At 44.8% G+C, this 24,120-nt stretch overlaps 1 protein-coding gene across 4 annotated transcripts in view; it reads right to left on the bottom strand.

Annotated features, from left to right (window-relative positions):
- LOC137424653 (rho guanine nucleotide exchange factor 10) overlaps positions 1-24,120 on the bottom strand; it is a 173,195-nt gene that overhangs the window by 71,309 nt on the left and 77,766 nt on the right. For all 4 annotated transcript variants that reach the window (XR_010983964.2, XM_068112349.2, XM_068112347.2 and 1 more), the window contains exons 2-6: positions 15,123-15,222; positions 14,821-14,991; positions 14,202-14,393; positions 9,743-9,863; positions 9,067-9,143 (exon numbers count right to left, since the gene is read on the bottom strand). Coding sequence is in view for 3 of the 4 variants with exons in the window: in XM_068112349.2 (XP_067968450.2) it covers positions 9,067-9,143; positions 9,743-9,863; positions 14,202-14,393; positions 14,821-14,991; positions 15,123-15,168 (607 nt within the window). In the remaining variant the exon portion in view is untranslated. The remainder of the gene's footprint in view (positions 1-9,066; positions 9,144-9,742; positions 9,864-14,201; positions 14,394-14,820; positions 14,992-15,122; positions 15,223-24,120) is intronic.

The following is a 24,120-nucleotide window of genomic DNA, read 5'->3' as shown; positions in this document are numbered from 1 at the left end:
AGGAAATCAGAGCTGTCTCCCTTGACATATCTCGTGCCTTCGGTACAGTCTGGCACCCAGCTCTGCTCACCAAACTCTCCTCTTATGGTGTCCATGGAAATCTCCATGCATGGCTCGTGGACTTCTTCTCCTGTCGTAGTCAACGTGTGGCTCTAAATGAAATTCTCTCATCTCCCCTTCCTGTTCAGGCTGGAGTTCCCCAAGGCAGTGTTCTGGGCCCTGTGCTTTTTCTGGTCTTCATTAATGATCTCTCCAACTCTCCGGAAAATCCTCTCTATCTCTTTGCTGATGACTCCACTCTCTGTTGCTCCGTACCTCATCCCTCAGATCTGCAGTCTGCAGCCTCCTCACTCTCTGCAGACCTGGACAAAATCACAAACTGGTCAAACAAGTGGAGCATGTCTTTCAATCCTGACAAATCTCACACTCTCACGATGTCTCTCCGAAAAGACCGACTGGAAAACCCTCCCATCTACTTTCTCAACAATCCTCTCCAAGAAGTTCTGTCACTCAAGCTTTTGGGTCTCACTATCTGCCATGATCTTTCCTGCGAAAACCACATTTCCAAGCTGGCCTCCAAAGCCAGTTGCCGTCTGGGCATTGTTCTCTACTGTTGTTGTGCTTCCCTTTCTGTCCCCTTATTGTCTCCCGCTCCCTTTGTTATGTTTTATGTGTCGGCTCATGCACAAGCCTTGACTTAGTATACAAAAAAAAAAAAAAAAAAGATCCAGTGTTGGGATCTTGGTTATAACAAGCTTTCACAAACCAGATAAAAGCCCAGATTGAACATGCCTAGATTCCTAGGAGTATTTTTTTTTTGCCAAGGTCAAGTAAGGAGTATTCTTTTTGCCAATAAAATTTCTCTTACCTGCAACTGACAAAGTCAGTCGCAGCATCATAATTCAACCTTGGTACTTCATTTTTGCAAATGCACCCTCATTACCTAATTTTGTTTTCATCACTTCACAAGCATCAATTGACCTCTGGAAATTCCATCAAGATTAAAAAGCAGTCCTGAAAGCTGATTATTTACAGTCCATAGAATGGTCTCAATTTCCACTTGTTCATCTATCTATAATTCCAGTAATCTCTGTACGTTTGTACGTTTGTACGTCTGTACGTTGTGAGAAAACCCCGGTGAAACCACCTTTGTTCTCACCCAAATGAGTGCCCCGCCCACAACGTGACGTAACCTGCTGGGAGCCTCACGCGATTGGGAGGCGAGTCGGGACGTGATTGGTGGAGGGTCAGAGAGCGCGGCCGCCATCTGATGATACGGACGCAGCTCGGAGGTTCGAGGCCTCGAGGCGAGGGGACTTTCGTTACGCCTCACGACAGCGAGTTGTGCTGATCGTATATAGTTATGGATTGTACGAGTGAGTGATTCCGGAAGAGAACGAGTGATTCCCGGAGATCGTAGATTGGAACTGTGAGTCCTATATTGCCTGCTTCGTGTTGGAGCTCCTGGCCGACCGTTCCTGGCGGCCTTGTGTGGTATTCCATCCTGGTATCCTTGGAGTCCCGGAGCTCGTCGATTGGAGCCGCGAGGATCTTACCTGCGTCTCGTGGGAGCGTCTGTGGCCGACCGTTCCTGCAGGCTTGTGCAGCCTATTCCATTTGTTACCTTTCATGGTTTTTGTGATCGAGCCAATAAAGCATCGTGCCTTACCCCTAGAAGGCCGATTAAAACACAATTGTGTTGATTACGTCTCTTTTGTCCACTCCGTGGATTACTTGAAGCCCGGACATTTACGTCCGTATTCCGTGCTGGGATACATTCCCCAGACGGGATCGCGACAAATGGGTTGCTCGTCCTAGGATCATTCAAGTAAGAGCCATTCGATTGAGACGGGAATTCTGCAGTGGACGACATCTTCTGGCATCTGTTCATCGCCTTCTCACCAGCGGACGCCGTCTGGGAGGAACTTTCTCGCCGTAGGACGCTGTCTTGGGCAGAGAAGTGAATAGCCTCGGATCCCTCCAAACAACCGACAAAGAATAAGCGAATAGCCTCGGATCCCTCCAAACAACCGAAAAAAAAAAAAAAAAAACGTGAGTATTTGTACGTGGTATTTTTCTCATTGGCAATTTGATGTGCGGGTGATATTGCGTAGTTGTGTCGTATTTCCCCAACAGAGCGTTGTGTTTGAGCGTTGTGTTGAGGTTGTGTTTTGTGCCTGGTCGTATGATAACTCGTAGCCAAGCTATGTCGACCAGGGAAGTGAGAGTTCAACCTGATCATGTTGACAGTCACGTGGGTGGCGAGGTGAGCGACGCAAGCAGCCTTGACCCGGTCACTCAACCCGAGATGTTAGGAAGCGATTCCATCATGACTAAATGCATGCGTTCGCCCTTCTGGACCGGGCTGACTCCGGTTCAACAACTTGACATGTATAACAGGGAGAATGACAGGGCAGAGGCAGAGCGTGCTGCGGCAGCAGAGAGAGAGCATGCGGCAGCAGAGAGAGAGCATGCGGCAGCAGAGAGAGAGCATGCGGCAGCAGAGAGAGAGCGTGAGAGAGAGAGAGAGCGTGCGGCAGCAGCAGAGGGAGAGCGTGCAGCAGCAGAGAGAGAGCATGCGGCAGCAGAGAGAGAGCGTGCGGCAGCAGCAGAGGGAGAGCGTGCGGCAGCAGCGAGAGAGCATGCGGCAGCAGAAGCTGAACGCGTCAGAGAGCATGAGTTGCGAATGTTGACTGAACGACTGCGGGCAGAGGGGTCTGCTGCAAGAGTCCCGGAAACTGTTCATGTTCGTTTGCCGGACTGGACGGGAGACACGAAGCCAGAAGCGTATCTGGAGATGGCGGAGAAGTTGTTGGCTGCCGGTGGCATTGATGAGAGCTTGTGGGTCGGCCATCTTGTGAGCCATCTATCTGAGAAGGCGAGGGAGGTATATGCGAGGATGGCAACCGAGGACGCAAACAAATACAGGGCATTGAAGGCCGAGATTTTGAATGCCTATGCGGTGTCCGCATGTATTTATAGGAGAAATTTTTTCAGCTGGACTCGTGAGTCCAGTCAAACCTATGAGGAACATTCGCGGGCCTTGTTGGAACAGCTGCAGAGATGGTTCAAGGGGAGCAAGGTGGAGTTACCTCAAGCGGTTGCGGAACTCCTGGTGCGTTACCGTATCGATCAACAGCTTCCGCCTGACTTAGCATTGTTTCTTGTCGACAAAGACACTGTTTCCTTGGCAGACTGCGTCAACCTTATTGATAAACATGTTTTGGCGTGCAAAATGCTGCAAGTCACGCAGTCGCTTCGTAAGACGGAGGAGTCTGCGATCAAGACCGCCCCCCGTCTGCCCGGCGGCTGGATCGAGGGGAAGGGTTCTCCGATGACCTCCACTGGGGGCGCTCGCGAGCCGCAGACCAGGGCAGGGCCCTGGTGCGATTTCTGCAAACGCGTGGGGCACGGTGAAAACCGCTGTTTCTCTAATCCCGCCAGTCCGGCCTACCGAGGCAACCCTCCTGTTAAGTCGGAGGGAGATCAGTGGAACTCATCCGCCGGGCCCTCGCACACGACGGTGGCATCGGTGACCGAGGTCACTGCCACCGGGGCTAATTCCATTCATCCACTGCATCAGGAGTATTCAGGGACAGCCTTAGTGGGTGGCCCCGATTCGATGCTGAAGTTTGAGACCAAATACCTTCGGGATACTGGGGCGACACGGTGTGTTCTCCGGGTGGGGGTAGTTCCGGCCTCTCAGATGCGTTATACCGGCGAGTATACCCTCCTTCGGGGCATTGACCGGGTTCTTGGCCGGTACCCCCTTGCCCTCCTCGAGGTCCGGAGTGACATTTTTAAGGGTCCAGTGACCTGTGTGGTAGTACCCTACTACCCTATACCCGGGGTCTCCTTGCTGATTGGCAATGATGCCATAGCCAGGGAGGAGTCATTGACTCTGACCTGTGGGGGGGTCCCTAGAGCCCAGAGTAAACAGGCGGAGAGAGGGGCGGAGTCAGACATATCTTCACTCTGGCCCGAGGAGCCTAGCGCCTCGACTCCAGTTTCCGACGGTGACGTTGCGTCAGCTGAAGTCCACCCGAGCCTCCCGTCAAGCCAACCTCAGGTGCCGTGCTCCTCAGGGACCGCTCCCGCCATGTCGCGATTCAGCAGGAACGCTAATGCTAAGGTATATGTGGGAAACCTGGGCAATGGAGCAGCGAGAGCCGAGCTAGGGAGGGTCTTCGGGCATTACGGACCACTCCGCAACGTATGGGTTGCTCGGAACCCACCTGGATTCGCAGTTGTTGAGTTTGAAGATCCACGAGATGCTGAAGATTCGGTCAGAGCCCTTGATGGAAGGTTAATTTGCGGATCGCGGGTGTGCGTCGAGATGTCGAATGGCATGTCGCGGCGGCCTCGTTTCAGACGCCCTTTGGTCCGCAGGCCGTTCGACCCGAAAGATCGATGTTACCAGTGCGGTGAAAGGGGTCATTACGCATATGACTGTCGTTCTCGACACCGGAGGAGAACCCGCCGCTCTAGGTCTCGGTCCGTTTCCTTCCTGTAAATGTTTCCCCACCTTGAGTTTGGCTCCCTTGTTTCTCTATTGTGCTTTGGGTGAAGTGTAACTCTTGTGGGGTAGATGTTAATGGGGTGTATGGTGTTTAATATTGTGTGTGAAAAAAAAAACAAAACTGGTTCATTGTTTACCCTGTTAACGCCTGTTAATTGCCTGTTGCGTTAATAAGTGCGTTATTGTTGCGTTATTGTGTTGCGCCATTGCGTTGCGTTGTATTGTTGCGTTGTTTCGTTATTGTAGTTAATAAGTGTTAGTAATTGTTAATTGCGTTAATTGCCTGTTAGCAATTACCGCCATCATCTTGCCATGTGATTTGCACCTACTACAAATACTGGTTTTAAAAACGCCGTCTATTCGACGGGGTTTTTACTTAGGGGGGGAGGACTGTGAGAAAACCCCGGTGAAACCACCTTTGTTCTCACCCAAATGAGTGCCCCGCCCACAACGTGACGTAACCTGCTGGGAGCCTCACGCGATTGGGAGGCGAGTCGGGACGTGATTGGTGGAGGGTCAGAGAGCGCGGCCGCCATCTGATGATACGGACGCAGCTCGGAGGTTCGAGGCCTCGAGGCGAGGGGACTTTCGTTACGCCTCACGACAGCGAGTTGTGCTGATCGTATATAGTTATGGATTGTACGAGTGAGTGATTCCGGAAGAGAACGAGTGATTCCCGGAGATCGTAGATTGGAACTGTGAGTCCTATATTGCCTGCTTCGTGTTGGAGCTCCTGGCCGACCGTTCCTGGCGGCCTTGTGTGGTATTCCATCCTGGTATCCTTGGAGTCCCGGAGCTCGTCGATTGGAGCCGCGAGGATCTTACCTGCGTCTCGTGGGAGCGTCTGTGGCCGACCGTTCCTGCAGGCTTGTGCAGCCTATTCCATTTGTTACCTTTCATGGTTTTTGTGATCGAGCCAATAAAGCATCGTGCCTTACCCCTAGAAGGCCGATTAAAACACAATTGTGTTGATTACGTCTCTTTTGTCCACTCCGTGGATTACTTGAAGCCCGGACATTTACGTCCGTATTCCGTGCTGGGATACATTCCCCAGACGGGATCGCGACAACGTCTGTACGTTTGTCTGTGACCGCTGTTTCTCGACAACTACCGGTCCGATATACTTGAAACTTGCCAGGTATATTGCTGGGGACCCGAGGATGTGCCTTTTCAAGGTTTGAAATTAATCGGACAAGTACTTACCGAGCTATGGCGATTTAGCCGTTCGCCGTTCGCTTTGCCGTTGCGAATGGACCAAACCATTCATGTAAATAGAGGGGGGGGGGTTCTGTGGTCGTTCGCTTTGGCTTTGCGAATGGACCAAACCATTCATGTAAATAGAGGGGGGGGGTTCTGTGGTCGTTCGCTTTGGCTTTGCGAATGGACCAAACCATTCATGTAAATAGAGGGGGGGGGGGTTCTGTGGTCGTTGCGAATGGACCAAACCATTGTTTTTTTTTTGCAGTTTTTTTTTTTTTTGCAGTTTTTTTTTTTTTGCAAGGAACGGGCACCCACGTACGGGCACGTCCTAGCTTATATATAGTACGGGCATGCCCTAGTTTTATTCAATTACCGGAGTATTGGAAAATGTGGTGTATCTCAAAACCAGAACATGAATGTCGGACCTGGTCAGCCAGTTCATGAAAAAAATTGGCCAAAAAAAACATTCCCTGGCCGCTCCCACAATAATGTGGTAGTGCGAGTAATTGGGAGAAATATAAAATAAAAACTTTATATCAGGATTATGATCAGGGCACAGCACCGTCGATGAACAAGACATGGCACAGCATCGTCGGTGAACAAGACATGGTACAGCATCGTCCGTGAACAAGACATGGTACAGCACCGTCGGTGAACAAGACATGGCACAGCCCCGTCGGTGAACAAGACATGGCACAGCATAGACGGTGAACAAGACATGGTACAGCATTGTTCGGTGAACAAGACATGGCACAGCACCGCCGGTGAACAAGACATGGCACAGCACCGCCGGTGAACAAGACATGGCACAGCACCGTCCATGAACAAGACATGGTACAGCACCGTCGGTGAACAAGACATGGCACAGCATCGTCGGTGAACAAGACATGGCACAGCATCATCATTGAACAAGACATGGCACAGCATCGTCGGTGAACAAGATATGGCACAGCATCGTCGGTGAACAAGATATGGCACAGCATCGTCGGTGAACAAGACATGGCACAGCACCGTCGGTGAACAAGACATGGCACAGCATCGTCATTGAACAAGACATGGCACAGCATCGTCGGGAAACAAGACATGGCACAGCATCGTCGATGAACAAGACATGGCACAGCATCATCATTGAACAAGACATGGCACAGCATCGTCGGTGAACAGGATATGGCACAGCATCGTCGGTGAACAAGACATGGCACAGCATCGTCATTGAACAAGACATGGCACAGCATCGTCGGTGAACAAGATATGGCACAGCATCGTCGGTGAACAAGACATGGCACAGCATCGCCGGTGAACAAGACATGGCACAGCATCGTCATTGAACAAGACATGTCACAGCATCGTCGATGAACAAGACATGGCACAGCATCGTCGGTGAAAAAGACATGGCACAGCACCGTCGGTGAACAAGACATGGCACAGCATCGTCATTGAACAAGACATGGCACAGCATCGTCGGTAAACAAGACATGGCACAGCATCATCGGTGAACAAGACATGGCACAGCATCGTCGGTGAACAAGACATGGCACAGCATCGCCGGGAAACAAGACATGGTACAGCATTGTTCGGTGAACAAGACATGGCACAGCATCATCGGTGAACAAGACATGGCACAGCATCATCGGTGAACAAGACATGGCACAGCACCATCGGTGAACAGGACATGGCACAGCATCGTCATTGAACAAGACATGGCACAGCATCGTCGGTGAACAAGACATGGCACAGCACCGTTCGGTGAACAAGACATGGCACAGCACCGTCGGTGAACAAGACATGGCACAGCATCGTCATTGAACAAGACATGGCACAGCATCGTCGATGAACAAGACATGGCACAGCATCGTCATTGAACAAGACATGGCACAGCATCGTCGGTGAACAAGATATGGCACAGCATCGTCGGTGAACAAGATATGGCACAGCATCGTCGGTGAACAAGACATGGCACAGCATCGTCATTGAACAAGACATGGCACAGCACCGACGGTGAACAAGACATGGCACAGCATCGTCATTGAACAAGACATGGCACAGCACCGTCCGTGAACAAGACATGGCACAGCACCTTCGGTGAACAAGACATGGCACAGCACCTTCGGTGAACAAGACATGGCACAGCACCGTCGGTGAACAAGACATGGCACAGCATCATCGGTGAACAAGACATGGCACACCACCGTTCGGTGAACAAGACATGGCACAGCATCGTCATTGAACAAGACATGGCACAGCATCGTCGGTAAACAAGACATGGCACAGCATCATCGGTGAACAAGACATGGCACAGCATCATCGGTGAACAAGACATGGCACAGCACCGTCGGTGAACAAGACATGGCACAGCATCGTCGGTGAACAAGACATGGCACAGCATCGTCGTTGAACAAGACATGGCACAGCATCGTCATTGAACAAGACATGGCACACCACCATCTGTGAACAAGACATGGCACAGCATCGTCGGTGAACAAGACATGGCACAGCACCGGCTGTGAACAAGACATGGCACAGCATCGTCGGTGAACAAGACATGGCACAGCACCGGCGGTGAACAAGACATAGCACAGCATCATCATTGAACAAGACATAGCACAGCATCATCAGTGAACAAGACATGGCACAGCATTGTCATTGAACAAGACATAGCACAGCATCATCGGTGAACAAGACATGGCACAGCATCGGCGGTGAACAAGACATGGCACAGCATCATCGGTGAACAAGACATGGCACAGCACCGTCGGTGAACAAGACATGGCACAGCATCATCATTGAACAAGACATGGCACAGCATCATCATTGAACAAGACATGGCACAGCATCATCGGTGAACAAGACATGGCACAGCATCGTCGGTGAACAAGACATGGCACAGCATCATCAGTGAACAAGACATGGCACAGCATCGTCATTGAACAAGACATGGCACAGCATCGTCGGTGAATAAGACATGGCACAGCATCATCATTGAACAAGACATGGCACAGCAACGTCGGTGAACAAGACATGGCACAGCATCGTCATTGAACAAGACATGGCACAGCATCATCATTGAACAAGACATGGCACAGCATCGTCATTGAACAAGACATGGCACAGCATCGTCGGTGAACAAGACATGGCACAGCACCGACGGTGAACAAGACATGGCACAGCACCGTCGGTGAACAAGACATGGCACAGCATCGTCGGTGAACAAGACATGGCACAGCACCGTCACTGAACAAGACATGGCACAGCATCGTCATTGAACAAGGTGTGCTCGGTCATTAACATCAGTGAAAGTGTAACGGGACGTTATTTGTAAATACTTTGGGCCAGGGTTCATTACCCACTTGAGGGAATGCTGGGTTGAGGTTCAAAGGACACTTCATCATAAATCACCTCATCCTCCCATTGTCCATCAGTCTCCCTGCAATGTGAGAAAATTACGTTACAATTCAACTTCACACGAAGACATGATGGGTTATCTTACCCAAATGTGCTCAGTAAATTAAAAATTAACAAGTGGAAAAATAAAAGTGCAATTTTTGACTTCTGCGCCCCCTTCCCACAACCCCGCACCTCTTTAACCACCACCCCACACCTCTTTAACCACCACCCCACACCTCTTTAACCACCACCCCACACCTCTTTAACCACCACCCCACACCTCTTTAACCACCACCCCACACCTCTTTAACCACCACCCCACACCTCTTTAACCACCACCCCACACCTCTTTAACCACCACCCCACACCTCTTTAACCACCACCCCACACCTCTTTAACCACCACCCCACATCTCTTTAACCACCACCCCACATCTCTTTAACCACCACCCCACACCTCTTTAACCACCACCCCACACCTCTTTAACCACCACCCCACACCTCTTTAACCACCACCCCACACCTCTTTAACCACCACCTCACACAGCCCGTCTTTTGTCTTGAACATTCCCTTTACTTCTTTCCTCTTTCCATTCCTCCATCATCACCTTTACCTTTTGCGCTATCTTTCCACTGTTACCTCTCATTAGAAGCATCAAGCAAGTCAGCTGGTGTTGTCCTCTTGGTTCCATTTGAGCCATTTATAGGTTCTGTTGCCACTGATGAGGTTTCCTCTGGAACAACCACAGTGGAGGAAGAGTCTTTGGAAGGAAAGAATTTATAAGTTATGTTGTAGTTTATTACTTTGTGTAATATTTACATATCTGAGGCCCTAATCTTTAAAATAACATGTCCGCATTCATAAACATTCGTAAATATTTAAGGGGAAAGAGCATTAAGTGTGTGAGGAAAAGGCCTAAATGGCCAGTTGAGGGGAGAACACAAACCCCGAGAAAAGAATCTCAACTTTGGTGTATTTAACAAAAAATATATATATATTGTCACAATTGAGACTTGTGAGAGCTGGATGATGAGTGGAGGATCAACAAACTCACAGAGGTGTCTTGTGAAATAGGTAGACAAGAATGCTCAGACAGTAAAATAGGTGAAGGGAAGCACTCAGAAGAAAGAAGGCAAGGGGTCAGTGAGTTTGGGAATGTTCCGGAATGCATACAGGAGATGGGAGATATCACAATGTGGCAGTGATTTTCAGTCTTGAAGGACAGGAGAGAAGCGTGTGGGAAAACAGCTTTGAGGAGATGATTCCATAGATGGGACAATAGGAAGATGAAGCAACGGAAGTGAGCCTGAAGCTTTGGTTTGGGCCGTGTAATAAGGCATTGGTTTGACGAGGAACGCATAGAATCAATAGGGACGAGGGACGGATACAATGAAATGCGGACGGATGAAAAACATAAAAGCAAAAGGATGGCGGTACAAGACTGGCAGAGGGTTGGTAAAACAGGGCAAGGCCATCAACTTTCCTGCAGTCAGAGAAGACCACAATCTAGAGATGCAGCCTCATGTCAAGAGATGTCAATAACTCAGAGCACCTGACTTCCTTAATTCCACTACCTCCAGGGGGGCGGAGGAGGATATTAGAGGCAACTCACCAGCCTACAAAGAAGTGGTCTATTTTATGGCATTTTTAATGAAGGATTTGTACATCATTTTGAGTTGAAAAGGACCAAGAAAAGACTTGGCTCTGTGGAGGATTCCAAGACGCTGGTCAGCTCTGTAGGCCCGTCTCGCAGAATAATCTGTCCAGCACAGGTTGTGGCCGAATGTGATGCTAATCAGCTTCATACACTCTACCTCATCCAATGTCTGGCCACAGAAATGGCTTGTGGGATTTACCAGCCGAACCGTATGGAGGGAAAGAGTGAGTGTGAGATTTTTTTTCATTGAAAGATGTGCTTCAAGTAAATGCATATTTGCTAATTTCCTCTAGATCGGTGGATATGGAAACTACCACAAGCTGTGTAACAGAGTGATGTGAAAGTCTGGCAGAATGTGGCGTCATCTGCAAAATGAGATGGTTTTTCAGGGAGGGAGAAAGTCACTAATGTAGACCAAGAACAAGATTAGTCCCACAATATAGCACAGGGCCTCTGAAACATGAGAGAGGATGCCAACCAAGGCCATCTGCTGCTCGTGCACAGAGAGGATATCTCACAGATAGTCAAGCAGGACAGAAACCAAACTGATAATTAGAGTTCAGGTGGTTGGAGAAGCTATGAGACTTACGGTCCATAGCATTGATTATTTTATTAGTTTGATTATAATGGGGAAAAGTCCTGATACTCCTCTGGTGAATTGGAGCGGTGTAACTTTACAAGACAAAACTTTACAAAACAAAAGCAAGCCATGTACCAATGTTTTGCAAAGTATTAACAAAGACAACATATACACAAGAAAACCTAAGCTGGGTAAACACTAGGAGCAGGATGGCAAACTTGTTCTCTTATTGCAACGTCCTATCTTTTGTGTTGAAAAGCTCCTCTGCATCAAGTCCGAGGAACGTGTTGCCAGGTCATAGTCTAACAGAAACCTCAAAGCAACTCATTCCCAGGATCCTGCTAAGGAAGTTGTCTGTGCATCAATATGGCAATCTAGCTCCCAGTCTATACACACCATGAGACACAGGATGAGGCCACTTGTCCCATCACGCCAGTACCACATCCGTGTATACTTACTTAATCTATGAAAAACTGTATTACCAAAGTAACCACATTTCGCTTTTATATTAATCCAACTTAGCATCACCATGCCATTTATAATGAACTTGCATGCCATATTCAATGTACAGTGCCATCTAAGGTCTTTTGCACTCTGAGGCAGGTTCTCCTCAAGGATTTGCCTGCATTTGGCTCATTTAATTGTCCCCTATATTCTTACAAGACTCACAGTCCCTGCCACTGAAAGGCATCCCCATAGCATGATGCTGCAACCACCATGCTTCATGGTAGGAATAGTATTAGATGGGTGATGACGACCTGTGTTCAGTTTTCACCGGACGTAACGCTTTGCATTCAGGTCAAAGAGTTAAATTTTCGTCTCATCAGACCACATAATATTTTGCCTCATGCTCTCGGAGGCTTTCCCATGACTTTTTTCAAACTCCAGGTGTGCTGTCGTTTGCCTTTTTTTCAGGAATGACTTCCGTCTGGCCACTCTCCCATAAAGCCGAATTTTTTGAGGGGCTGCAGATACTGTTGTCCTTCTGGAAGATTCGCCCATCTCAGCCAAGGAACTCTGTAGTTCTGTCAGAGTAGTCATTGGGTTCTTGGTCACCTCCCTGACCAAGGTCCTTTTTACCTGGTTGCTCAGTTAGGTCGGACGGCCAGCTCTAGGAAGAGTCTGGGTCATTCCATTTTCTTTCCATTTCCTAATGATGGAGCTCACTGTGCTCTTGGGAACATTCAACACTCTAGAAATTATTTCATACCCTTCCCCAGATCTATGCTTCCTCACAATTCTATCTCGGAGTTATACAGACACTTCCTTGGACTTCTTGGTAGAGTTTCTGCTCTGACATGCACTGTCAACTGTGGGACCTTATATAGAAAGGTGTGTTTCTAAATCATGTACAATCAATTGAATTGCTCATACCTGATTGCTCAATTCATACCTAATTGCTCAATGTGGGACCTGAGCTCCTCACCACATATAAGGCTTTCATCCACAGCTCAATGGAATACTGCTCTCCCCTCTGGGCTGGCGCTCCTGCCTCACACCTAGCTCGTCTTCACGCTGTTGAAACCAAAGCGTTCAGAATCATTGGAATCTCCCGCGATGAAGCCTTTCAACCTCCGAGGGCCTTTCACTTACTCACCGCAGGCAGGTTGGTGGTCTTTCTGTCTTCTACCGACTCCTCTCCGGCCTTGCTCCTCCAGCTCTCTCTCGGCTCTGTCCCCCAAATATTCTTACAGGTCGCACAAGATCTGCCTGCAACCCTCTTATGGTTAAACTGCCAAAATCAAGACTCTCTGCTCACCTTCACTCCTTCATTCCTCTTTTCTCCCGCCTCTGGAACAAACTCCCTCACTCTCTTCAATCCCACTCCTCCCTCCAGGTCTTTAAAACAGCTGTCCACCACCATCTCTTATCATCCCCCATCCAAAACCTTGATCTTTTCTACCCCCACTAATTTCACCCCAAATCCACTTTTTTGAAATACCAACTTCTTTCCTGGAAGTCCTTAGTGTCCTTGCATTTTATCCCTATCCTGCCTCCCCCCAAGCCCTCTCCCTCCCACACTTCTCCCGATGTCCCTGCTCTCAAATGTTGTGTTTATGTGCTTCCCCTTCTCTCCCCATCTTGTCTACTGCTCCCCTTTTTATATACTTTGTTTGTTTGTCTGTTTGATTTGTTTGTGTGATAAATGTTAGCTCTTTCACGAGCCTCGATTTAATATTCAAAAAAAAAAAAAAATTGGCCACAGTTGGGACTCCAATCATGTTGTAGAGATATTTCAAGGATAATCAAAGGAAATTAGATACACCTGAGCTCAATTTGGTGTGTCATAAGGGGTTGAATACTTATTGACTCAAGACATCTCAGCTTTTCAATTTAAATAAAAAAATTTAAATGTCTAAAAAAAATTCCACTTTGACATTATGGGGAATTATGTGTAGATCAATGACAAAAAAAAAAATCTCAATTTAATCTATTTTAAATTCAGGCTGTAACACAACAAAATGTGAAAAAGTCAAAGGGTGTGAATACTTTTTGAAGGCACGGTATTGGTAAATAATTTAGCCAAGGTACCAATACACAACGGCTTACTCTTTTTGAGAGATAGAATGGGATATGTAAAGCCCCAATCGAAATATATAAGAGAGAGCTGGATTTATGTCCCCATATAAATGACAGCATGCTTTTGAGATGCATCACCCGCTCCAAATCTGATAAACCCTGTTAGAAGCTCCCATTACGGATCAAAACCAAATAGGATCCTAACATTGGCACCAACACATTTTCGAGTAAAACACCATCTACACCAATGTGAGTACAAATTTCACCTACTGTTATGTACACAGGTACTCAACCTTCTCCGAAATTATTTCCTACACAATGCCATTGACATATTAGCTCACCTGTATTTTCTATTGTTTTTTCTGCTTGCCCAATGTCAGCACTGCCATTCACATTGTTCGCAGCAAAAATGTCATAATCATCATCTTCAATATCAAACAATTCCCCAGTTTCCTCTTCATTCTCTTCTTCAGCAGCCGCTTTCATGGCCTGATACTCTTCATGCATCTCATGAATGTGCCCATTGCCTTTCTCTGAAAGAAAACAACAATAGCGTTCCTCTTTTCATTACTTCTGGCTTTCATTGCTGGATCTATAATGCAGTTTAGATGCTGAATATTTACTTGGCAAATTTATGTAAATCACATGTAGGACAAGTACATGAGGGGAACACTGTATATTTACATCAATTACAGAAACATTAGGAGACTGCACCAATCAACACAGTACATGGTATTTGAACATGAGATCCCAACAATCAGGAGCTACGTGCTCAGATGGAAATACCAAATAAGCCAAGCAGTTCACGTATTATAAAACTCGAAACTGTTGACAGCATTGGTCTAAAATGGCAATTTTCTCTTTAAACCCCAATTAAAGTCCCTATAATAGTCCTAAGACATTGACTACTGTATATAGTTCCAAAACAATAAAACGGATGTTTATGTCTTTCAAACACACCACACGATGGGTCAACATCAGTGTGTGATGGACAAACGTCTGCTGTTTCTCCGTAATCTCGAGGAGGTAAGGATGGTGGAGGTCCTTGCTCGTTATCAAGATCGAGAGGGGGTGGTGGTGGAAGAGGCAAGTCAGCTCCACCCTCACTTCCAGACACCCCTGACTCAAAGTCTGTAACAAAGAAAAACCAGAAAGAAAAGATGTTTCAGGAGGTGAAAGGAAATTGCCGACAGCAAAAAAAAAAAGATTTACTAAAAAGACCGTGAGTAATCCACATGTAAACTCCGAGGTAAATAACTTGCCAAGGAGAAGCAAAGGAGGTGGTGCTGGGAATTCCTCTTCTTCCATTGCTCTGTCTGCAAGGAGTACTTCTTAGGTAATACTACTGGCGTAGTCGTGTTTCTGGATGGAAAAGAGAACAGGCGAAGAACAAAATCTTAATCATCTGGGAAATTAACCGGTAAAACAATCACATCAGCAAATTAGTAATCAACCACTCTTTCTCTAATATCAATGTCAGAAATTCCCAAGAAGAACCCCATGCAATCCCCATAGTCATCTTGGCTAAGCTTAGCATGTTAGGCCTCAGTTATTCTCCATTTTAAATGGCATCCAATATCTCACGAATCGCAAATCGCCGTCAATGCCAAACTCAAATCCATTTTTCCAAGAAATCATCAGCAATACAAATAATTGCAAAAGTTTCTCTATTCTTTATAAGGTTTAAAGCTTTTTGCTCATCTCAATAAAGACACAAAGTACAACAATGTTGCTTAATTGCCTTATTTGGTTTTGTCCTTATGCTTGTCGAGCACATTTTGGATAAAGCAGAGTTGTTTGTTTGCAACCTTAATCCATAATCGTAATACTGTATATCGTTAATTTGTCCAGAAAAGCCAGGATATTTTGAGAGAACACAGTATTGTGGAAGCCTTTCTGGCTCATGCTCATGACAGTTACTGCGTAGGGATGATGGAAGTAGGTTTGAATTAGACAGAGGCCCACAGATGTAATATAGTGTTGCAAAATAAAATCCAGAAACAGATCTAGGAAATGAACGAGAGCCTGGTAAATAAAACAGAGAGGGTGTTATGGTGGGTAAATGTGTGAATGGGGGGGAAGAGTAGCAGGGTAAACTACATTCTGATACGGCAATACCCCACACTGCGCAACCCCATTTTGTACAGGTTCACTTTAGCACGAATTAAGTATTCAATTTTTAATTACCTAAAAAATATATATATTAAATCCATCAAGCGAGTCAAAAGTTACGAGTTTAAACACACTGCATCAAATGTAAACATGACTGCTGGTGTTGCCATCGCTATCAGACAGAGTGTGTATGTGTTCACGTCTTTTCTCAACAAATCAGCACAGGTGTTGTTGTCTTCCTGATCTGTGCACGCCGTATTGGTAATTGGTCCAAAAGCCTTGGTATACCAAAAGTGTCAAGAAAAAGTATAAGTCTGGGGCTGAAATTGAAAGTGATAAAGTGGATGGATTCAGGTATTGTTGTTGTTGTTGTTGTTGTATAGCCCCGGACAGTTCTCTTGAACAAGCCTACCGCATGGAGACAGCTGATTGATCTTCCAGGAGCGACCCAGAGATCCCCCACATCTTTGATGGTGTAGCCCTGTCTTCAAAGACAAAGAAAGAGAAAGACAAAGAAAGAGAAAGACAAAGAAAGAGAAAGACAAAGAAAGAGAAAGACAAAGAAAGAGAAAGACAAAGAAAGAGAAAGACAAAGAAAGAGAAAGACAAACACAAAGAGAAAGAGAAAGAGAAAGAAAGAGAAAGAGAAAGAGAAAGAGAAAGAAAGAGAAAGACAAAGAAAGAGAAAGACAAAGAAAGAGAAAGACAAAGAAAGAGAAATACAAAGAAAGAGAAATACAAAGAAAGAGAAAGACAAAGACAAAGAGAGGAGAGAGAGAGAGAGAGAGAGAGAGAGAGAGAGAGAGAGAGAGAGAAAGAGAAAGAGAAAGAGAAAGAGAAAGAGAAAGAGGAGAGAGAGAGAGAAAGAGAAAGAGAAAGAGAGAGAAAGAGAGAGAAAAAGAGAGAGAAGAGAGAGAGAGAGAGAGAGAAAGAGAAAGAGAAGAGAGAGAGAGAGAGAGAGAGAGAGAGAGAGAGAGAGAAAGAGAAAGAGAAAGAGAGAGAGAGTGAGAGAGAGAGAGAGAGAGAGAGAGAGAAAGACAAAGACAAAGAAAGAGAAAGAGAAAGAGAAAGAGAGAGAGAGAGAGAGAGAGAGAGAGAGAGAGAGAGAGAGAGAGAGAGAAAGAAAAAGAAAAAGAAAAAGAAAAAGAAAAAGAAAAAGAGAAAGAGAAAGAGAGAGAGAGAAAGAGAGAGAGAGAGAGAGAGAGAGAGAGAGAGAGAGAGAGAGAAAGAAAAAGAGAAAGAGAAAGAGAAAGAGAGAGAGAGAGAAAGAGAGAGAGAGAGAGAGAGAGAGAGAGAGAGAGAGAGAGAAAGAGAAAGAGAAAGAGAAAGAGAGAGAGATAAAAGACAAAGACAAGAAGGAAAGGGCTGGTCCATGGGGACCGATCAGCAATCTGTGGCCACACTGCCTTGATGAATCCGGGCAGCAGGGAAGAATGGGGAAGATCTGGCCACCGACTTGGGTTGGGGGTGTACACCCACCACAAAGAGGCATCCCTGATAGTTGTGGAGTCAGGTGTTGGTTCTACCGCTGTTGGGGTGTGAATTTAGTTTATGGGAGTGGTCTGTACGGATAATTGTAAAGAACAAAGAAAAAAATTAAATCATCAATTCAGTCTATGACTCCAATAGGTGGTACAAAATTAATGACATCTAGAAGCAGTTTAATGGAGAAGATGGAGAGATTTATCCTTCTGGATTGAGAATATGAATCATTGCACTATGCCTTAAGCTAAGCAGTAATTATGGCTAATGTGCTGAGTTTATATGATGAAATAAAAGAGCAGGAAGGTGAGGGATCTACCAAGGACACATTTGTGGCCAGTCGCGGGTGGTTCAATAGATTAAAGCGCCACAGAAATTTGGACAACATTCACATACCTGGTGAAGCTACGACCGAGGATGAGCAGGCGGCAGCTGAATTTTCAGGAATTAGCGTGTCCGGTCAACTTAACACAATGCATTATGAGCCTGTTCTGCGTGAAATTGCTATTGCACGAATCTCTAAGTAACCTATCCTTTGTGCAAACCGGGGTATTACTGTACTTTAATGCCAATTTCCGTAAAATTGCACCAAAATGGCAAATTACATTTATTTATAGTAAATTTATAGTGAAGAAAGCCTGGTGTTGGCTTAATGGTTAAGGTGACTCGCTGAGATTGCAAGTTCCTGAGTTCAAGCCCCTGCCATCTGTTGAATTAACACCAGGTGGGTTGACTCAGTCTGTCCTTTCGGTGTAAGACGATTTAAAAAAAAACGTTTTGTGGAATGATACATAATTAAATGGTACACAGAAATACATCCTAACATCAAATAAATAAAGTACATCAAATAAATCAAATAAAGTATATTATAAGAACATCAAATAAAGTACATCCTAACATTACATAAATAAAGTACATCAAATAAATCAAATAAAGTCTATTATAATAACAAATAAAGTACATCCTAACATCAAATAAATGGCTTAGCGGTTAGGGTGCCGGCTTGGGATCCTAGGATCCTGGGTTCGAATACCGATTGATCGCTGAATTAACGCCAGGGGGGTTGACTCAGCCTGTCATCCTTCCGATGTCGGCAAATTGAGTACCAGCTTGCTGGGATGAATGATCCCGGTGTGTACCCCGGTTTAGAATAGGTGCACCGTATCCCTGCGCATCGTAAGAGTGTGACCAAGGGTTGGCGTCAGGAAGGGCATCAGGCCATAAAAACATTGCCTCAAACAGGGAACCATGATTGTCATGGGGCCCGCAAGGCTAACCCCTGCTCTAGCGGGGAAAATGGCCTTAAAACGATCATTCATATTCATTCATATATTCATTCTAACATCAAATAAATAAAGTACATCAAATAAATCAAATAAAGTATATTATAATAACATCAAATAAAGTACATCCTAACATCAAATAAATAAAGTACTTCAAATAAATCAAATAAAGTATATTATAATAACATCAAATAAAGTACATCCTAACATCAAATAAATAAAGTACATCAAATAAATCAAATAAAGTATATTATAATAACATCAAATAAAGTACATCCTTACATCAAATAAATAAAGTACATCAATTAAATCAAATAAAGTATATTATAATAACATCAAATAAAGTACATCCTAACATAAAATAAATAAAGTACATCAAATAAATCAAATAAAGTATATTATAATAACATCAAATAAAGTACATCCTAACATCAAATAAATAAAGTATATTATAATAACATCAAATAAAGTACATCCTAACATCAAATAAATAAAGTACCTCAAATAAATCAAATAAAGTATATTATAATAACATCTATATTTGCTCAGGTGCAAAAGTACAACTTTTTGTACTTTTTATGCCTCCGACGAAGTTGCCTGAGGCATGTTTTCGGGTTGTCCGGCCGTCTGTGATAGGTTTTCGTTTCCGTGATAACTTGTGAACTGGTGATTGGATTTTGACCAAACTTGGTATAAGTATCTGATCGTTGATACAAACATGAACTGGTCAGAGTCTGCAATAGGTTTTTGTTATCATGATAACTGCTGAAGGAAATTAAATCGTACTTGGTGCAAGTATGTATAATGATGTAAAGATAAACGGATTTGATTATGAGGTCAAGAGGTACTTGACCCCTAGCACCCCTAGTTCGTCCACAAGCAACACGTAGGCCACCATAGGAACTCAGTTATTTCATTATTATGTGTTTTAGATAAGGCCGTGTTTCCAATAGTTGAATCTGCGTTGCATCAATTAAATAGGAGTGGGTCCCCAATCCAATTCCGGCCATTTTGCCAACCTCTCTCTCCCAGCGACGCCATTACGCGCCTCTGCCAGCATCAGCCGCCTTAGCGCTCGCTCAAGCCGCCATAAACCATGTGGTCAGGGTTAGGGTTAGGGTGATACTTTTTTTTTATTTTTTATAATAACATCAAATAAAGTACATCCTAACACAGAGAAACAATTGCAATGTAGATTACACAAGTTGTGTTCTGTGTTTACGCAATTTGGTGAACTGACTGTGTGATACTCTTTGGGAATGAGATCCTTATAATGGGGAAAATAGAAGCTTAGGATCTAGAACCTATAACTGTATTTTGATCACAAACTAGAATGGCGAAAGAAAGCCAGGGCGGTGGTACTCCTTCATCAGCCTTTGGTGTCCAATTATCCAGGTAGCGCATGCCAAGCTTGTATCCCCTGCCATACACCGGATCCTCTGAGTACTTCGCAAAGACGTCTGGCACACAATGGACTACAGTTGCGAAAAACATATTTAATATCCACCAGTAAATGCTAGCAGATGGGACAGCCAGATGAACATCTCATCCGATGGACAGTACAATCAATGCCTGACTGTAAAGGGTGACAGTTGATAATAGATTTGGGAATCAAACCCAATTTAAGCTCAAATTCAAAGGTGAGTACCTTGAGCTATCTTGTCAACCCACAGAAGTCGACTCATCAAGAGGGGCGCTTCCATGTCTGCAAGTTCCATGTTAGTTTGGAAAATGTTTCTGGATTCTGTTTCTAACCCATGTAAAGCCACTTTTGGGAGATCATAATAAAATAAAAGTTCATAAACACTTGCAGATATCCCAGAACAATTCACCATGTGCTCACTTTATCTGTGCTGCTCTGTTCTTGGCAAACAAGGGCAAAAAACCCAGTTCGCGTCACATTTTTGGCATTTTTTTAAAATCCATCAGGATTTGGAAACTTAAACCATATATTGAAGATCAAGTAGATTTGGGAAAAACTATACTCTTATCTATCTATAATTCCAGTAATCTCTGTGTATGTATGTATGTATGTATGTATGTATGTATGTATGTCTGTGACCGCTGTTTCTCGACAACCACGGGTCCGATATACTTTAAACTTGCCAGGTATATTGCTGGGGACCCGAGGATGTGCCTTTTCAAGGTTTCATATTAATCGGACAAGTAGTTACCGAGCTATGTCCAAAAAACGATTCAACCAATCAGAGAGCAGCGAGCTATCACGTGTGCCGAACGTGGCGAACAGACTCTGCCTCGGACGGCACATTTGAGAGCGTATTCATTTATTTCACGTTGGCAAACTATGTTGCCGTTAAACTATGTTGTAAAACTAATTAAAACTAATTTGCGACATATTAATCGGAGAAGTAGTTACCGAGCTATGTCCAAAAAACGATTCAACCAATCAGAGAGCAGCGAGCTATCACGTGTGCCGAACGTGGCGAACAGACTCTGCCTCGGACGGCACATTTGAGAGCGTATTCATTTATTTCACGTTGGCAAACTATGTTGCCGTTAAACTATGTTTTAAAACTAATTACGTGCACGCTATGGCGATTTCTTTACCAAACTCCGCAAGCCGTTCGCTTTGGACCAAACCATTTCATGTAAATAGAGGGGGGGGATTGTCACCGTACTCGCAAGCCGTTCGCTTTGGACCAAACCATTTCATGTAAATAGAGGGGGGGGATATAATTTTAGATATACAGTATATATAGTACGGGCATGCCCTAGTAAATCAAATAAGAGGGGTGGGATATTTTGATTCACAGTAAGATGAGCTAAATTTACTTGGGAGGTCGAGGATGAATAGTCCCACAAACAAGGCCAAAAGGGGATTCAGCCCATGCCTTAAATTATCTCCATCTCTCTCAAAGAACAGCCATACATTTGCTCATCTACAGACATTGCCAATGCCAAGAACTCCTTATACAAGGCCATTCATACTACTCCTTGCACCAATTCGTTCCCTCATGTCTTAAGCTCTCTGATTCCACATCCCATCTCCATCATATAGAGAAGCTTGTGTTGAGGCAATAGCTGCCATGTAGACCAGTCTGAGCAAATAAAATCTGCAGACACTTCTCAAGGCTAGAGCCAAAGGTGCTACGATGAATAACAAAGGATGTTAGTATGTGCATATTCCTACTTATATAAGAGGACTATCTCAGTCGCTCTTCTCCATCCTCCAAACCCAGGGAGCAAATGGCCAAGAATGTCTCAATTATATGCTCTTCCTAAATTATCCTTTATTTCATCATGGAAGGTATCACAATGGACACAGCTTACAAGTTGGACAATCTGAACAATGTCTTTGTGGAACAATCTTAACTTTCCAACCTTTCGATCCTTGTAATATTTCTACCCATCTTCGCTTACCCCAACCCCCCACCCACATACATGGACCATACCTAATTGATCACGGAAATAGCAACGGGTGCAAAAGCAAGAAGGAGGCGGTTGAAGACAGAGAGACCACCGATCCATCTGCGATGGCGAAGTGATAGGCCCATAGACTCGGCTTCATTGTGGGAGATTCCAATAATCCACAGGCCTCTTGCCCTATGTTTCCACAGGCCTCTTGCAGATCTTTCTGAGAGAATCGACTATTTATGATGGAGCATGACATCAATGGTGTTCATAAGAAGGGTACCAAAGATCGACTCTGAATTAAAGACTAGTTAGCCTTCTTTCCATCCTCAGAAAGGTAGTGAATTCAATCAAAGCAGTCCTATCCCATTTCCAATTCTATGTCAAACCATCAATTTGGCTTCCATCACAGCAATGTATGAATGCTTTGAAACTCAAGCAAGAGGTCATAATAGTCTCAAATGACATTCCACAATAATTCACCAATGTATGACATAATCAACCTAGTCACAAAAGCTTCCTGCCAAGAAAGAGCATCCAACGTCTTCTCTGCTTGTTGGTCGATTTCTTTCTTGCAAACAATGAATTGTGTTGGAGGTCATTCTTTCTTCTGCCATACTTTGGAGGCTGATGTTCTTCAAGACAGTGTTCTGGGACCGATCCTGTTCCTGGGTTATATCAACTTGCGTGACTCGGCGTGCTGCGCGTGCCTCACCACACGTCGTTTCAGAGGGGTAGGCATCTTTGACCATTTCGGTGTCTTTTGGGTCTGCATGGTGTTTTGGGTCTTCAGAGCCATTTGGGTCTTCAGGGTGTTTTGGATCCTCTGGGTCTTCAGTGTCTTCAGAGGCTTTTGGGTGTTTTGGGTCTTCGGGGTGCTTTGGGTCTTTGGGGTGTTTTGGGTCTCCAGGGTATGTTGGTTCTTTGGGGGTCTTCAGGGTAGTTTCGGTCTTCAGGGGTCTTGATGGTCTGAAGTGTCTTGGGGAAATTAAAGGGTCGTCCAAGGTCTGAGGGGTCTCAGCAGTCTTAACACAATTAAGAGGGTTAATTAAGAGGGTGGTAATTTTCTTTGAAGAAGAAGACGTTTCCGTCGCATATAAACATACATACATACATATTACATAGCGAACCATATACGTTTGCTCTATTATAATAAAGATAACATAATCTGTTTTTGTAGAAAAAAAACATTTTCCAAACGACGTCACCCTCTGTCGGAGAGTCCATGTGACAGCCTGCCAGGCAACAGCTGCATCCTTGTCTGCCATTTTGGAGCATACAAGAAGCTGGTGAATCACCTGGAATATGTTGGCTATATATAATAAAAAATATATAATAACACATAAAAGTTATATGTGGGATGGCACTGCTAAATATCACCTTGCACCCCTGAACACAATTGTATTCAAGACTCGAAGGGCAATTGGTGTCACTCAACAAAAGGCTGAGGCAGAGGACCTACTCCACAAACAACAGAAAGAAATTGGTGACCTTGCAGTTTTTTATTGCCTGTTATTAGGTCTGAGCTTCCCCTGCCCTCAAGGAAAGATAAGACTACTTCCAATATATACAAAAGGTGCAAAACTTTCTCAGGCATAAGGTATAAATATTTACCCGGTAGGTAATTATAGTGGGGCGGCTTAGCCCAAATATTCAAAAGAATTGTGCATTTTGTGATACAAGCACCAAATTTGGCACAAATGTACATTAATATGTTGCGAACATTTTCAGATATTGGGCCACTTGAAATTCTCTCTTTATGTCCGCCATATTGGATTTCAAAATGGCCGCCACTTGAAATCTACATTTGCTATTATCTCTGGACGTAATGCAGCTATTGACTTGATTCTGGTATCTAAATGTATGTTTTTGGGGGCAAGGAATCCAATGGTACCAATTTCAACTTAATATTATCTATCACAGTCTGTTATATAATTTTATTTGGAAATTATCTAGGCAAATATTGGATTCAACACAATACTTTGAAAAGAATGTCTTAGTTCTGTAAATA

This window comes from Myxine glutinosa, chromosome 4 (genome assembly GCF_964187855.1).
Source record: "Myxine glutinosa chromosome 4, kmMyxGlut1.1, whole genome shotgun sequence".
In the NCBI taxonomy this organism is placed as follows: domain Eukaryota; kingdom Metazoa; phylum Chordata; class Myxini; order Myxiniformes; family Myxinidae; genus Myxine; species Myxine glutinosa.
Note: the sequence above shows the minus strand (reverse complement) of the source record. Positions and strands in the feature narration are given on the sequence as shown.